Source organism: Rhinopithecus roxellana, chromosome 4 (genome assembly GCF_007565055.1).
Source record: "Rhinopithecus roxellana isolate Shanxi Qingling chromosome 4, ASM756505v1, whole genome shotgun sequence".
NCBI lineage: Eukaryota > Metazoa > Chordata > Mammalia > Primates > Cercopithecidae > Rhinopithecus > Rhinopithecus roxellana.
Genome location: NC_044552.1, coordinates 6,642,287 through 6,660,521, shown reverse-complemented (window position 1 = coordinate 6,660,521; position 18,235 = coordinate 6,642,287). Strand labels below are relative to the sequence as shown.

At 41.3% G+C, this 18,235-nt stretch overlaps 1 protein-coding gene across 6 annotated transcripts in view; it reads left to right on the top strand.

Moving 5' to 3' along the window:
* PHACTR1 (phosphatase and actin regulator 1) overlaps window positions 1-18,235 on the top strand; it is a 336,171-nt gene that overhangs the window by 214,395 nt on the left and 103,541 nt on the right. For 3 of the 6 annotated variants that reach the window (XM_010357137.2, XM_010357139.2, XM_030928569.1), the window contains exons 4-5: window positions 13,619-13,786; window positions 15,900-16,106. In XM_010357137.2, coding sequence (XP_010355439.2) covers window positions 13,619-13,786; window positions 15,900-16,106 — 375 coding nt within the window. The remainder of the gene's footprint in view (window positions 1-13,618; window positions 13,787-15,899; window positions 16,107-18,235) is intronic. The other 3 variants (XM_030928570.1, XM_010357141.2, XM_010357140.2) reach the window with 1 other exon arrangement.

Here is an 18,235-nt window from a genome sequence, read left to right as displayed (position 1 = left end):
TGTGGGAGGTTAGGTCACCACCTGCTTAGAGCAGGTACTCCATCAAGGTTAGCTATGGTCTCCACCAGCCACCTGCTCTCCCTGCTCTCCCTGCTCTTCTGCTTTCCTTTGATACTTTTCTCAAGTCCTCTTCACAATCCCCACCCCACCCCACTTCTGCTCAGGTAGAACCGAGATCCACTGAAAGCTCAGGACTCCTCCAAGGGCCACGTCCACCTCTGTAGTTCTATCTCACTGCTCTCAGGACTCCTACTGTCCATGTGTGCCCTGGAGCTCATCCCCCATCCCAGCACCCCAGGTTTCCCACAACTGCCATTTCTCTAATAGGACTACAGTACACTGAGCCAGACACTCGTTATGGTGGAGATCAGTGTAGCAGCATCATTTTAACCTCTCTGTTCCAGAAATGGATTGACTTTTGCATACATGTAAGTCCCATGGTTGTGATTATCAAGTCTACCTTGAGAGGTACCGTCCCATAGAACTTTCAACGGTAACAGAAATGTTCTGTCATCTGCGTCGAGCCTCTAGCTATATGTGGTGGTGGAGCACTTAAAACGTGGTTACTCTGATTGAGGAACTGCTTTGTGAATTTTACTTAATTTTAATGAATTTGAATACCACTACATATGTCTAGTGAATGCCCTATTTGAGAGCCCAGCTTAGAGAAACAGAGCTGTGCAAATTTTGAAATGGCCATCCCCTATAATTTCCCTCCCCCAACTCTAGCCACTTTTTTTTTTTTTTAGATGGAGTTTCATTCTGGTTGCCCAGGCTGGAGTGCAATGGTGCAATCTGGGCTTACTGCAACCACTACCTCCGTGGTTCAATCAATTCTCCTGCCTCAGCCTCCCAAATAGCTGGGATTACAGGCATGTGCCAACACACCCAGCTAATTTTTGTATTTTTAGTAGAGATGGGGTTTCATCATGTTGGCAAGGCTGGTCTTGAACTCCTGACCTCAGATGATCCGCTCACCTCGGCCTCCCAAAGTGCTAGGATTACAGGTGTGAGCCACCGTGCCCAGCCAACTCTAGCCTTTTCTAAAATCTTGAATGCTAGGCTCAGTTGGGCTACCCTATTAATGATGAAAGAGGCCCCTTGCACAATGATTGATTCTGTGAGATTCAGACTATTGTATTCCATAAGAGAGAAACTGTGACATTGTGTTCATTTTCTATTCAATCTGTGCCCCAGTTGCATTTTTTATATCAAAATGCCCAGAAATAGCAAGATGGTAACTCCTCTTTCAGCTACAAACCTTGGAGTCAGAGTCATTATTTGGAAATAGTGGTCAGAGCCCTGATAGGTCATGAGGATACATCATCTGAGAACCAATGCACTTGGCATGCAGACTGCTGAGGAGGCATAACCATACCTGGGAGACAGGCACCACACAATTCCATGTAATGAGGCGCTCAGGTTACCAGGAGGCTGAAGACAGGGGAAGCAGCCCAGACTCCACATGAGCCATGGTTTATTGACCATGAGACGCAGTCAGCGGCAGCAGATACTAATAAATCCAGCAGGAAACAGCTCCAGGGAAGTGCAGCTGAAACAAGCTACCCAGGGTCAATGTCTTTGCCACTCTTGTGATGGAAAGTCATTGCATCTCACCTATTCAATGTTTTAGGCAAAGGCTTCTTAGCAAGAGGAAAAGCCTATTAAAATCAAAATAGGATATTAAACTCAGAACAATAACCACAATAACAAAAAGCAAGAAGATTCTTTGAGTACAAAAACAGGTACCATTTCATTCCATGTGTGAAAATATCCACTCCAAGTAACATAGAATCAATTAAATTCTGAGAATGAAAATAAATTTTGCACAGCTTTTCAAGGTAGTTGGATTCAGGAGGATTTTGTGAGATGCCTGCATGAGAAAGAAAAGAACATCACAGCTCTTGCAAGATTGTTCTTGCATATATACTGGTCAGAATAATCCAAAGACTTGGCTACAGGTAGGGGTAAAAAACTGAAAGATTCTCTGACTTGTGGATTCTGAAAATATAGGTTCCCTGGTCCAACAGACCCCTACAGCATCTGCCTCAAATCCTGACAGTGCACAGAGACTTTTAAACACATACAGACACAAACAAAATGACTTTTCCTCACTTGGAAAAGTCCAGAAATGCCAAATAGCTAATGTATTCTGTTGGTACAAATGTAATTGCAGCTTTAATTAAAAGCAATGACAAAAATTGCAATTACTTTTGCACCAACTTAGTTTTTTGTGTTTTGGTTTTTTTCCAGGTAAGACTATCAAGTCTTTTTAAACGCCCAAGCATCAAATTATAGTAACACTCATTAGTAAATAGGCAACGTTTAATAAGAACATATTGCTTTCTATGCTCTCCATTTAAAATTCTTTAAAGTGACAACTATGGCACCAAGTAATCACACCAACTCCCTAAACTCAGGCAAACTGGAGAAAATATCTCCAACAGAGATCGACAAATGCCACACAAACATTTCCAGCTTCTTAGGCTTAGAGCTTTTAATCCATCGAGGAAATCCTTAATCCTTAAATAAATTATTTCTTAGTTAAACTGTTACTCAACACGTCATTTTACATTATGTTACTGACTATCAGGGCAACTGGTAGCTTCGATTACAGTGATTTAAAAGGTCATTGGGATTAACAGAAGCTTTTTCAAAGCTCTGCATCTTGTTGCTAAAACAATACCTCTCTGAGATACAGAACAATGGCTATGCCCCTTAATGAGTGGATTTTTTTTTCTAGTCACATAGAAAACATGTATCAATGTCAAAAAAGTACATAAGACGAAGTCTCTATTTCAGCCTCACTAATGTTAGGACCACTAACACCAGAATGACACTTGTGTGGGAAGCACCTTAGACTTTCCATTTGAGATGCACGAAGGGCATGTCTGGGAAGCTAAAATGGGAACACAGAACTTGCTGAACAGCAGCTCTTGTCTCAGAGAGAAAAGGCAATTAGCAAATGCTTGCATTAGGCTCCTCTTCTGTGTCTTCACAAGGATAATTATTTGCTTTAACATAAGGTGGCTCGACTTTTTTATTTTGCTAACTATAGCCATAGGTGATCATCAGTAAATTAAAATGTGTTTCAATTTTTGCAAGCATGCATGTATAAATTCAACACATTTGCATTACCAAAAAAGATGCAGTGTAGCTAATTCTTCTTATCATTTTTAGTCTAAAATTGTCACGTGGCACTTCACTTATATAATGTTTCTTTACAATGGAAGCATAAATGTAGTCATGGTTTCATGATGTTCATTATCCTCTGCTACAAGGACTAACAGTTAAGAGAGTTTGAGTTTTGTTAATGACAAGTACATGTCTTATTTATAAAGGATTCTATATTGTTCTTGCCATCCTTAAGGAATTAAAATTTCCAAATAAGTCATTTTAAGTTAAATCACATTCTCTCTCTCTCTCTCTCTCTCTCTCTCTCTCTTTCTCTCTCTCTCTCTCTCTCTTTCTCACCATATAGTACTAGCTTAGCATCTACTGAACTAGGGACTTCACACCAGTTATTTAACTTTCTAATGTTCACTTTTCTCTAAACAATAAGAGTGATTTTGGTACTAACTTCATAGGATGGATGGGTGGAAGGAAGGAAGGAAGGAAGGAAGGAAGGAAGGAAGGAAGGAAGGAAGGAAGGAAGGAAGGAAGGAAGGAAGGAAGAAACACAGCCTGGCACATAGTAAGTTCTCTGAAATATTGTTTCAGAGGTTGTTATTATTACTATCATATATAAAAAGTCCAATATGATGCTGGACACCGAATATGCTCCAGCAATGTTTCTTTCTCCTTTCATTTCTTCCTCCCTGTCTCTCTACTGTGTACAGAGTCTTTTTGTGCAGAGCACAGATTTCTAGATCTATGTGAAAACTTTACTTACAAGTCTTTAAAAAGTAAAAATATAAAATTTTATTTAGCCAAAAATAAAGCAGAAATTCATTCATTTACTTTCTAGTTCTTGCTGTAATAGGTCTAAACAGTATATCAGACAAGAAAAAGAAAACCTGAATATAAAATGTTGTGCTGTGTTAGCTCATCTGATATTTCAGGATGATTTGCAAGTTTGGGTGGGGGCGCTTTTTCTGGTCTCTTCCAGCCTTCATGCAGGGAATACTTTGATCTGCAAGGAAGTCAGGCATCATCCAACACAGTCCTTTTCTTTTCAAGGAGCAGACACTAAGGTTCCCAGAAGTTAGGTGGCTTGTTGCAACCTAGTGATGGCCAGGATGATAACAGGGCTCTCCCTGTGCTCTGAGTCAGGGCTCCTTTCCACTGCAGCTGCACTTCACCCCACCTGTCTCTCCTGAGAATAAATTAGAGGCGCTCACCAGCACACCTCTGTTAACTGAGGTTAGCAGACCCCCCAGGAGAGCATGGTTTTAACACCATCCTTTCTATCACCTGTCAATGCCTCCTTCGATTTCTTTTTACCTGAGGTGGAAAAAGCGTTCTCTTCCCTTGAGTCTCCAGACTGTTAAGGATTTGAGGGGCCCTCTATTAGCACTCTTCTTCATCTCTGAGTTTCTGAACCATGTGAGAAATAAGACAAATGGGAGATCAAAGTAGGGGATCTCCTTTATCACTGGCAAAAGCTGGGCTGGAGGAAGTCATTGATGGGTCTGATCATGCTCCTCCCCCAGCCTTGACCTCGAATCAACCCCCCAACTGGGAAAGTCTGAATCTGGAATCAACACAGGTCCAGAGCAGGAGGGAAAGGATGGATTGGCTCCCACAGTGGAGACACAGGGGCCAGTGCTTATACCCAGCAAGAAGCAGCAGTGGAGAGGGGCAAGAGGGTAAGCAAGCATCAGGAACCGTGGGGAAAATGTCTCCGAGTAGAAACCAGAGGAATGAGGAATGGGTTTCCTCTCTAACCAAACTATTATTGTTTTAATGTAACATGGCAGCATGCAATTTTTTTTTTTGTATTTTTAAAAATAAATGTAAGCATCTTGCAGGGGAAAAAAAGTGAATGATCATTAAGTTCTATATCATGCCAGATTCACTTCAGAGCTTTGCCAACCTGCACACATATTTCATTTTCATGTCATTGTAATCCACATGTGCATACTGTCCTCCATTCCTGCTTTTGTACTTGACATTATTTCAAACACAATTTCTTTTTTTTATTATTATTATACTTTAAGTTCTAGGGTACATGTGCACAATGTGCAGGTTTGTTACATATGTATACATGTGCCATGTTAGTGTGCTGCACCCATTAACTCGTCATTTACATTAGGTATATCTCCTAATGCTATCTCTCCCCTCTCCCCACTCCCCACAATAGGACCCGGTGTATGATGATCCCCTTCCTGTGTCCAAGCGATCTCATTGTTCAGTTCCTACCTATGAGTGAGAACATGCGGTATTTGATTTTCTGTTCTTGCGATAGTTTGCTGAGAATGATGGTTTCCAGCTGCATCCATGTCCCTATAAAGGACATGAACTCATCCTTTTTTATGGCTGCATAGTATTCCATGGTGTATATGTGCCACATTTTCTTAATCCAGTCTGTCACTGATGGACATTTGGGTTGATTCCAAGTCTTTGCTATTGTGAATAGTGCCACAATAAACATACGTGTGCATGTGTCTTTATAGCAACATGACTTATAACCCTTTGGATATATCCCCAGTAATGGGATGGCTGGGTCAAATGGTATTTCTAGTTCTAGATCCTTGAGGAATCACCACATTGTTTTCCACAATGGTTGAACTCGTTTACAGTCCCACCAACAGTGTAGAAGTGTTCCTATTTCTCCATATCCTCTCCAACACCTGTTGTTTCCTGACTTTTCAATGATTGCCATTCTAACTGGTGTGAGATGGTATCTCATTGTGGTTTTGATTTGTGTTTCTCTGATGGAGAGTGATGATGAGCATTTTTTCATGTGTCTGTTGGCTGTATGAATGTCTTCTTTTGAGAAGTGTCTGTTCCTATCCTTTGCCCACTTTTTGATGGGGTTGTTTGTTTTTTTTCTTGTAAATTTGATTGAGTTCTTTATAGGTTCTGGATATTAGCCCTTTGTCAGATGAGTAGATTGCAAACATTTTCTCCCATTCTGTAGGCTGCCTGTTCACTCTGATGGTAGTTTCTTTTGCTGTGCAGAAGCTCTTTAGTTTAATTAGATCGCATTTGTCAATTTTGGCTTTTGTTGCCATTGCTTTTGGTGTTTTAGACATGAAGTCCTTGCCCATGCCTATATCCTGAATGGTATTACCTAGATTTTCTTCTAGAGTTTTTATGGTTTTAGGTCTAACATTTAAGTCTCTAATCCATCTTGAATTAATTTTCGTATAAGGAGTAAGGAAAGGATCCAGTTTCAGCTTTCTGCTTATGGCTAGCCAATTTTCCCAGCACCATTTATTAAATAGGGAATCCTTTCCCCATTTCTTGTTTTTGTCAGGTTTGTCAAAAATCAGATGGCTGTAGATGTGTGGTATTATTTCTGAGGGCTCTGTTCTGTTCCATTGGTCTATATTTCTGTTTTGGTACCAGTACCATGCTGTTTTGGTTACTGTAGCCTTGTAGTATAGTTTGAAGTCAGGTAGCGTGATGCCTCCAGCTTTGTTCTTTTGGCTTAGGATGGTCTTGGCAATGCGGAGTCTTTTTTGGTTCCATATGAACTTTACAGCAGTTTTTTCCAAATCTGTGAAGAAAGTCATTGGTAGCTTAATGGGGATGGCATTGAATCTATAAATTACCTTGAGCAGTATGGCCATTTTCACAATATTGATTCTTCCTATCCATGAGCATGGTATGTTCTTCCATTTGTTTGTGTCCTCTTTTATTTCACTGAACAGTGGTTTGTAGTTGTCCTTGAAGAGGTCCTTTACATCCCTTGTAAGTTGGATTCCTAGGTATTTTATTCTCTTTGAAGCTATTGTGAATGGGAGTTCATTCCTGATTTGGCTCTCTGTTTGTCTGTTACTGGTGTATAAGAATGCTTGTGATTTTTGCACATTGATTTTGTATCCTGAGACTTTGCTGAAGTTGCTTATCAGCTTAAGGAGATTTTGGGCTGAGACAATGAGGTTTTCTAAATATACAGTCATGTCATCATGCATCCACATCACTCACATGGTCATTTCATTTGCATTTCTCTAATTCCTAGCAAGGTTTTGCACTTTACAAGTAGCACCTGGGACTTGATTTTTTATTTACCAGAGCAAATACTCTTCCTACTTGGAAGAGTGTGTTCTTTTATTAGTTCTGTGTAGCACATATGTTTCCATTGTGCTGCTTTTGTTCTTCTATCTGGTGTACAGCATTTCCTTTTGCAAATTAAAAACAAAAAGTTTTATGAGGAAGTCAGAACTATCCATCTGGCTTTCCTCTTGAACAACCTGAATAAATATATATATATATATATATATATATATATATATATTTGTTTCTACTATTCTATTTTTCCTACTTTTTTATTCTGGTTTTAAAGTTTTATTTTTAGTTTTTGGATCTGTATAAAATGCATTGCCATATTGGTTCAATATATAGATACAAAGCAATTCTTCATAGTCATATTCAATGGTTATTTATTAAATAAGGATTTCTTAGCTCACTAGAGATACATTTTAAACTTGGGTTTTCAAAAATATAAACCACAATTCATATCATAGAAAATCAGATTTAGTGGTGAGCTTACATTTATTAATGTACTTTTGTTTTTCAGAATTAGAGTTGACACTTTTAAAAATCCTAAACTCCAGAGGGTCCTGAACCCTGAGCCTTTTCAGAACAAAATGTCCTTTCTTCATACAATATTTTACCAGATACGGTGGCTCATGCCTGTAATTTCAGCACTTTGGGAGACCAAGGCAGGAGAATCACTTGAGCCCAGGAGTTCAAGACCAGCCTTGGCAACATAGCAAGACCCCCATCTCTACAAAAAAAAAAAAAAAAAAAAAAAAATTAGCCAGGCATGGTAGTATACACCTGTAGTCCCAGCTACTTGGGAGGCTGAAGTGGGAGGATCACTTGAACCTCGGAGGTAGAGTCTGCACTCCAGCCTGGGTGATGGAGCAAGACCCTGAGAGCAAGACACTGTCTGTCTGTCTGTCTGTTTCTCTCTCTCTCTCTCTCTCTCTCTCTCTCTCTCTCTATATATATATATATATATATATATACACACACACACAGACATGCACACACATATATGTATGTATGTGTGTATATATGTGTGTATGTGTGTGTATATATATATATGTATCAGATTTTTATATCTATTTTTAAATAGAAACTTTTGTTACATAGGTACCCATGAGAGCCTGAAAGAATTCCTGTCACCCATTCTCCATAGTGACAGTCATCTATAAAAAACAACTTCAGTTAACCATGAGCTTTGAGAAAATGTAATTGAGCAGAAGTTGATATTGATCACCCCAAAACCAGGGAGTGTCCCTAAAGCAAAACAAAGAACAATAATGTAGCAACAAATCATTCTTTTAAGCCACTTGGACAAGATTCATTTGAGGTGTTTGACTCATGCTTCACTTATGGGAGGAGAGGCAGGCTGGGGTGTGGGTAAGCTCCAGGGCCCTGGCGGCAGCCTACTGGGTTTCTATGAGTATCATAATGAGCTAACAGCAAACCTCTGGCTTCTCCGTGAGGTCGTTGTAGGGGATTGGAGGTTTCTGATAGATGACGCATGTTGTCATCAACAGGTGTTTGTCTATTGAAAGATTTTATTCACTCTCTCTGATTTGGTGTTAACTTTGACTCTCCTAACATCTTTGTTTCTTACGCTTCACCAGAAAAGGAGAGTAAGGCTGGCGCAATCTTGGCGGCCAGTTCTATATCTTAGATCCATTGCTTTCTATGTCTCATGATTTAAAATGTATGACATTGACCTACACTGACGTCTGCATACTATTCTCTGCTGCTTCTGTAACCTGCTTCTACCTTGTTAGACATGTCTGCCTCTGAAACACATTTTTCTCTTCCACTTCTGCTCTCTCCAGCCCCATTGTCCTTTGTGCCAAATTCATATTCATGATCCACGGTTAGACAATGCAACCTCCTGCTTCCTCATGCTCTCTGTCCCATGTTAGCCACACAGCCAGCATTTCCTGCCCTAAACCTCATCAGGATGATGTTGGGGTCCACGTGTTTCCTAAACAAAGGAATGAACACACAAGACAACACAAGACAAGACAAACATGGCGGCCGCCCCGAATGGCACGCTCTGCTTTATTTTATACAGTCATTTGTGGAATGTTGCCAAGTCACAAGACACATTGTTGTTTTTCTGACCTTTCCCTGACTTTCTGGATTTTCAAGATGTTTACATATAAACAAGCCCCCAGGGTCTGCCGTTTGCAGCTGGCTCCTTTGTCCTCCCTGCAAACAGGGAAGGAATACCCTGCTTCGTTTGCAAGAGCAGGACTTATCAGGAACGTCTCGTTTGCGAGCACGTAGTCCTCTACAGGATGAGGCACAATTACATTGCAGTTTCTCTTGGCTCTTTGACTCTTTATCCTTAATTCAGTGTTTTCTCAAAGTGTGGAACCCTGACCAGCAAAAGGAGCACTAACATCACCCAAGGACTTGTTAGATGTGCACATTCTTGAGTCTCACCCAGAAACTACTAGGTCAGAAACTCTGGGGGTGGAGCCCAGCAATCTGTGTTTTAATAGCTTCCAGCGGGTTGCTATGCCAGCTACAGTTTGAGAACCACGGCCTTAACCCATGTCTTGCCCTGCCTTCTTTCTTCCTGCTGTGTGCATTTGACTAATTCTAGTAGGAAGCAGCTCATGATTGGAGGTTATTGCATACTATTTTTCAAAGCCATTATCACAGATAACTTTAGAAGGTTATGTAAAACATCAGCATAATTTCCAACACTCAGTGAACACTGTCTCATCCACACTAACAAGATGGTGATGACCTAGCTAGATGGGGATACAAAAAATGCCTAAGCCTCACCTTAGTCGGGCAAGTTACATTCTTCCTGGGGAGGTTTTTTTTTAATAATGTGAATTTTTAAATGCTGGTAAAGATGCTAATAAACATTATCGGTAGGCTGGACGCAGTGGCTCACACCTGTAATCCCAGCACTTTGGGAGGCCGAGGTGGGTGCATCTCTTGAGTCCAGGAGTTCCAGACCAGGCTGGGCAACATGGCGAAACCCTGTCTCTACAAAAAATATAAAAATTAGTGGGGCATGGTGGTGTGGGCCTGTGGTCCCAGCTATTCTGGGGGCTGAGGTGACAGTATTACTGGAGCCTGGGAGATGGAAGCTGCAATGAGCCATGTTCATGCCACTGCGCTCCAGCCTGGGCAACAGAGTGAGACCCTGTCTCAAACAAACAGCAACAACAACAACAACAACAACAAACCCAGTACTGATAAATACTAGCAGGACATGGAGAGACTAGTCTTCAAATTCATAACACTTGGGATTACCAAGCATTAGGAATTCCCAGATCATTCCTTAGCTTAATAATGGGTATATACGGTCCATTACATTAATGTCTCGTGTGTGTGTGTGTGTGTGTGTGTGTGTGTGTGTGTGTGTGTGTATGTGTGTTTGAAAATGTCATAATAAAAAATTTAAAATATTACTTAAAAGTGGCAGTATTATACCATCCTTAAATAAATCCAAGTCAAATAGTTTTTACTTTTGTTGCTACCCACCTTGGTCATAAATGATATTAATAATGAATTTGTACTTATTGAATGATTTTCATTTATTTCTACTAGCGACATATATACATATATGGATGGATGGGTGGTTGATAGATAGGTAGGTAAGTAGATAGGTAGAGATAGATAGATAGATAGATAGATAGATAGATAGATAGATAGATAGATAGATAGAATATGGTTGTCAATATTAATGTTGAAGAAATCGCCAAAAGCTAAACGATGTGTATGGTCTGTACATTTCTTCTAATTGTGTAAATTGGAAAATTCTTTAATAAAACAATTTCACGAGATCCATGTATGTGTCACTCGACATTGGAATATTAATACATGAAAATTTCATTTACTGGAATTTATCCTAATGGGGGAGAATTCTAATTGCAGAAAACTTGTATGTAGGATGATGGTCCTCACTGCATTTTTTTCATAATAGCATAAATCTATCCCTTTGTGACCAACGAAATGGGAGCTAGCCAAGTAAATATCGATATGTAATCATCCCGTATAATCATTAAGATGATCGTTGTTTATAATAGTATGGAGGAAGAAAGACACAAAATTTGGCTCACAGTAGGATTACAATCTTGAAAAATATGTGCAAAAAGAGGAAACTGTTTCTATTAGGTAGGGTGGTGATATGATCAGTGTCTTACACCTTCTTCTCCTGTTTTTACTTTTTCAAAGGAAATGTATATTTAGCAATTATAACAATGGAATTCCCAAGATTATTTCCTCTCCAAAGTGGTTTGGGCCTTTGTGATTTGGCAACATTACTTTTAATCTATAGAGAGCCCAATTTTTCAAGAGTTAATATGTCCCAAGAGGAGCGAGCAATATTGCTTCTCTGTTACCAGCAAAGCCCAGGATTCATGGAGAGAGTCTAGAGTCATCCGACTGCAGTTGCATCTCTTTTTTCTAATGTTGCTTCTATGGTACTTTTAACTATTAAAATGTATGGCAATCATTCGATTGCATCCTTCTCCCAAAGAAGCAGAACTTGGCAAGAGCCCTGAGACCTCTGTCCCCTCTGGTTGTCTCATCCAGGACTTTTATTATACTCGGAACATCAAGAATCAAAGTGGTTTCCTAGAGATGTGTTAGGCTGAATGGCAGCTGCATCATTATTCCACCAACTGGGAAATTGAAACAGAGCTACTTCCCACGGCATCTGTTTGAACATGCTACATAAAGGCAGTTTAAGAAGACTGGGGAGCATCCATGGTGGGATAGCAACATACTGACGCTTAGCCCTTCCCATCCCAGAGACTTCCAGTTCATCTGTGTGGTTTCCATTGCATGGGCTTACAGTCTGCACTGCTTTTGCTTTCTTATTAATGAGTAATCATCGTATTATTGATCCCAATTATAATAACTTTTACTACCATTTTGGGCATTAAAAAAAGCTGAATTTAAAAAAGAAAAAAAAAACATACATACACCCTTCAAATGCTGGTGCTTTTACACTGTCAGCTTCAGATGATTTTTTTTTTGGCATTCATTATATTTTTTCTATGCTTATAGAAGATTCAGGTCAAACACCATATGCCCTTGAATCATATGCTATTTCAGGCCTTTTGATTTGTTGATTACTCTGTTAAACAGATATTCACTGGACCGACTCTAATGGGGGGTGGGCCATGGAGGGATTCTGTGCCACTGTAGATCACTGATATATAAAATTAAACTAGAGGTGGAACATAGCAAAAGGAAAGGATTATTTACCCAAGAATCACCTTGGAGTCACTTCACTGTTTCTTTTCTACGAGTCGTCATCTTGCTTCTGGTTTTAAGTCAGGTAATTGCTCTGCTGCTTTCTGTGTTTCTGACTCGGCAGAACTTAGTCTTTCATCTGGTGTTTATTCATCTCGATGGAACAGCTTTCAGTCCTCTTTAAAAATTAATTTGACTTTAATGTCTAGTTATCTAAGACTCCCCTGGGCTAGGATGAAATCACACGGGGGGAATTTTGATTTGACAAATGGCCATTGTATGGGAGCCTTTGATCCTGCACCACGGTCCTTGTTTTGCTGAGCTTTAAGCAACATCAAAGTCTGCACCATGCGGCATGATTGGTGGTCGACGCCAGGAGAATTCTGGCACTTCCCAGCATCCCTGGGTGGCTGCAGCCTGTTAGGTGCAGATGAGAGCTGTCCTAATCCTTTACCCAAGTAGAGAAATTGGACAAGAGTGGAGGCAAACAGAAGATGGGATGAGTTTTTCCTAGGACCTTGGTGCCTGTTGAGTGACGTGAAGCCCTTTGCTCCCTAAAGTAGGAATTCCCAATCCTGGTCTTCCAATCCCTGAGGCCTGCTGAGTTTTTTCCCAAGTTTTTAGAAATTATGAGAAAAAAAATTGTTAATTTACTTTTTATTTGTAAAAATACATAGAAAATGGCCAGGCACGGTGGTTCATGCCTGTAATCCCAGCACTTTGGGAGGCCCAGGGGGGCGGATCACCTGAGGTGGGGAGTTTGAGACCAGCCTGACCAACATGGAGAAACCCCATCTCTACTAAAGATACAAAATTAGCCAGGCGTGGTGGCACATGCCTGTAATCCCAGCTACTCAGGAGGCTGAGGCAGGAGAATCACTTGAATCTGGGAGGCAAAGGTTGTGGTGAGCCAAGATCATGCCATTGCACTCCAGCCTGGGCAGTAAGAGTGAAACTCTGTCTCAAAAAAAAAAAAAAAACGTAGAAAATGTGATGGATTCAGGTTAGAAAGACAGAGAGAAAACAGGCAAAATGCTGAAGACCACTGGAAATTGTTGCCCTGATGATTAGACAACGTATCTCTAATGATCAAATAAATGTCTTAAAAGCAAAAGAACAGATGTTGGTTTTAGAGGCTGACCTTGATAGAGATTGTTCAGCTGCATCTAGACTCAGCAGGCGGTAAGTGTCACTCCTTCTTGAGAGGCAGACGTTGTCTAACTCTGCAATCTCCTTTTCTCTCTGACAGATGGGGAACTTTCCATATCCAATGAAGAGGACTCCCTAGAAAATGGGCAGTCCCTGAGCTCCAGCCAGCTGTCTCTGCCTGCGCTGTCCGAAATGGAGCCAGTCCCAATGCCCCGGGATCCCTGCTCATATGAGGTGCTCCAACCGTCAGACATCATGGATGGGCCAGGTAATGCCCCTGGCAGGATTGTAGAGCAGGTCCCAGACACTGAGTCCAGCCAGACACCAGGGATCTTTGGCCTGGCTGGACTTGGAATTCTATTTTGGACTATCCCGAGCATAAGGATCTGGAAATGTAGTAAAACAGATTAGCTTTTAGTACATACTGAGTATTTTTTAAAATGGAATATATTTACACTTATTATTCTACAGTGTTTAAAAAACTCTTTATTACCTTAATCTCTTTAAAGAAGATATGGCTTATTTTTGTAACATTAATGATTTAAAATATTATTATTTTGTTTTTTAACACTCATCTCTGTTAAGATAAAGCTGAGGAATCCTACATTTCTATATGATACATATCTAATTCTTCTGTTTGAAAGGTCCTTTAGTCTTCATCCCAGTATGCCAGATAATACTTGTATCAATTTACTGGATATAGTCAATTAATTTAATTGTCAATTAAATTGTATATAATTTACTGATTGAATTGTATCCTGCCGATAGCTGATTTTTGACGCCATGTGACTGTCATCTCCTTCTTTGGTCCAAAGGTGGCTGAGTGGCTAATACTCATTTTCTCAGAAGGTTTGCAGAGTGGTCCTAATTTGCCCCAAAATAGGTCCCTCCTGACAGCTAGGGAGCAGTGGTACTTGTTGTCAGGAGATGAGTCTGGGAGGAGGAACCTCTTGCAATATCCAGCGTATAGGTAGAAGGCCTTTCTCCCCATCATGTGCAAAATCCACATCCACAGGCAGTCACGTGGGAGGGTGGGAGGGATGGGCTTTCACAGGGTTAATTCCCATGCTTCGCCATGGGACCTGGTGAGTCATTGCTCCATCACTGTGTGCCACATTGATAATAATAGTGTCCCTGAGACAGGAGAATATAGTGCTCATGAGGATTTTGTGCAGGGCTTTGGTGCTGCACAGAACACCTGATCAGGGAGGAGGAAGGAGGTTGGGGAGGGGAGGAGTCCCTTACAGGCTTTCTCACTGAGGCTGTGGCAGGAGGTGAGAGGAGATGCAGCGGAGTTACACCTTCCTACCCCAGGGAGGGTTTCCCAGTGAAAGCAGTGCATTCTAAAAAATAATCCAGACTTCCCTGTGACACTGAAGTCAGATAGATTTGATTATTATAGTAAAAATCTGTCATTCCAGCAGAATCACAGAGTTTCACTCTGTCATTAGCCAAGCTACCTGCATGGTAGGAAGGTGTGTGCCACCACCCAATGACAGCTCTTCATGAAAGCCAGTCAGGGGTTCGCCCATGAAGGAAAGGAAGAGGCGGGTCCAATGCAGTGCGAAGAGAAATGGAGGAACTGACAAAAGAAAACTATAGTTGTGGTGAGCAAGAAGAAAGACGAAAGTGGAAGATTAAAAGGTTGACTTAAAGCATGCTTTGCCTCGTCAACGTTTACAGGAGCTGGCAGGGGCAGGATGCTGTTGCTAAAACTACAGAATTTGGGCTGAAAGGCTGCTGCTCAGCACCGGGCACTCCAGAACCTGGAGGAGCAGCCGTCCAGCGCCTGGGGGTGCAGCCTATGTGGTGTCAGCATTCCAGGCTGTCATCTGTACCCAGTGTTGCAGATCTGAGAGCAGAGACAGAGCAGATCCAGTGGACAAAACTGAGCCTCTCCACTTGTTTGAACCCACTCCCTCTTGCCCCTCAGCAAAGGGCAAGCAGGCCCCAGCGAGGGTGCTAGCATTCAGTTCTGGTTTGGTTAAGAGGGGCTCTGCACCCTGGGCCTTCTGCAATGGCCACCCTGGTGATTCCTACTATGCTCCATGAGTCACATCTTCGAGCATGCATAGGATTTGTATGACCAATGCTGAGTTTGAAATGGTGAAGTGTTTAATGGTTTGAGAAAACATCCTCCTCTTTCTCCCTGTTGCTCTTCCTGCCTCCACCCTCTCTTTTCCTCTGCCTCCTCTATCTGTCCCTCCTGCTTCACTGGATTTCTGGTGTCCTTGCTGTAGCTCTCTACACATGCGTGGCAGCCTGAAGCATCAGTGCTCTGCTGTGTTGCCAACCCGAGTCCCTGTCCTGTGTTCTCCGCTGGCCCCACCTGCACTGCGTTTGTGTAATGTCTCCTGTGTATCATGTGGTTGTCCCCTCAGTGTCTGAAGAGAGTCCCTCTGCCAGTGAATCTGGAGTCCTCCTGTCCCAAGATCCTTCAGCCAAACCAGTCCTGCTACTGCCCCCCAAAAAACCTGCTGCTTTCCCTGGAGACCATGAAGAGACCCCAGTGAAGCAGCTGCCCCTTCTCAAGCAGCCCCCGGCCCTGCCTCCCAAACCCACTACCAGGATTGCCAACCACTTAACAGGTGAGTGCAGACGTCTTCTGGGGCAAGCAGTCCCTCCTTCCCTTCAAGGGATTTTCTTTTTCTCTTGTTCTTTTAACTGAGGCCTGAAGGCAGCTCTCTGGGGAGGTTGCCCTGTGGGATGTTTGGGTGTTTCTGTGTGTGTCTTGATATCTGCAGTCATGACCAGGGTTTGTGTTTCTGTGTCAAGCAGCATTTGATATCCACCTACCAACCATATGCCAAGAGCTTTCCGTCATGTGTATCTGTAAATGTGTACATTGTATTTAAGTGACTAAATTCAAGATTGTTTGCTCATCTAGGTGAAGTCGATTCAATGTCAACATTTTTGCAAAGATGAAGAATAGTGCCTTCTTCATATGAGTTTGTCAAGGTTTTAAATTTTTTGTCTTTAAGTTATTGACCTGAAGCCCAGTGTATTTCTCCTATTAAAATTCATGTCAGTTCTGTTCTCTTAGGGAAAAAAAAAAAAAAAGACAATCTGCAAATTATGTGGTAAATACTTTTAAAAGAAGAGTAAGCTTAGCAATGTTGTCCTAAAATGATTGCACGCATACTTTGCAGTGTTTTTGAAGTGTTACTTAATGAATGTATCCACAGGTATTAAATTGAGCACTCAGTGAAATTGTACTTCACTGCACTTTGGCACATGAATTAGATACCACTTTGTGATTTAAGGCTGTGGTATAATCAGAGATTAAAAGATTTCAGAGGGTCATTTCTCCAACTTTGATAATAGTTTCACCTGATGCTGACTGCCTTTTTAAAAAGTGTTCGGTATTTTGACAAATAATACCTAGATCATCACTATACCATTTGGTAACATGTAATGGGGGTGGAATTAGGGAAAAATATCCACCTATCTTATAGGAGAAACACTGAGGTTCAAGAAAAATAAGTGACTTCCAGGGCTGACAGGAATTCTGTAATAGAGGCACAATCAATGCTATGTTTCTCGACTCTGAGTTCAGCTAATGTTGTTTCCATAGCAGGCTGTCTTTCACGTGGTACTGAGTTCTATAAGAGTCCATCTTTTTTTTTTTTTTTTTTTTTTTTTTTTTTTTTTTTTTTTGAGACGGAGTCTCACTCTGTCGCCCGGGCTGGAGTGCAGTGGCAGGATCTCAGCTCACTGCAAGCTCCGCCTCCTGGGTTCACGCCATTCTCCTGCCTCAGCCTCCCCAGTAGCTGGGACTACAGGCGCCCGCCACCTCGCCCGGCTAGTTTTTTGTATTTTTTAGTAGAGACGGGGTTTCACCGTGTTAGCCAGGATGGTCTCGATCTCCTGACCTCGTGATCTGCCCACCTCGGCCTCCCAAAGTGCTGGGATTACAGGCTTGAGCCACCGCGCCCGACCAAGAGTCCATCTTAGACATGGGCTTATGTCAAACGAATCTATTAATGTATATGTCCATCCGTGTCAGATGTGTACGGCGTGAAAGAGCAAATTTCCATCTAACGGAACCATCCAACATATCAATAACACGTTAGTCCGCTGTCCAAAAATTGAAATTCACAGAAAACTACACAGGAGAAAAGGTCCCATAGGTCTACTTCTAGGCAATATCCACTGTCCATCTGTCTGTCTATTGAATAAAAATTGAATGTTGCTGTACGTATTGTTTTGTCACCTGCTTTTTGCACTTGGTGATATGTTGTAAAGTGATTTTCATGTTAGTCAGTATTCCACGATGTGATTTTATTAGCTGCTTGGATGGATCAGGGTTTACTTGACTGACCCTTTAAGGCTTTTCCATCTTCCTTATTGTTAAACCACAACAGCAAACAACTGCAAGAGCCCGCATATATCTTCATAAGCTGTTCTGAGTTTTCTTTAATTTGTTTCTAAAATAAGAACTGTTGAGTCAAAGATTATGCACCCTTTAATGCTTTGATGTCAAATTTCCCTTAAGAAAGATTAAACATTGTACAAAATAAACCCCTACATTAATACATATTTATTCAGCATATCTACAGTAGGCAGAATGCTGTAATAAGTATCAAAGTAGATAGGAATATGTAACAGTTTAATGCAGCTGTCCCCAACCTTTTTGGCACCAAGGACCAGTTTCGTAGAAGACCATTTTTCTACCGACCGGAGGTGCAGTGGGAGAGATTAGTTCGGGATGATTCAA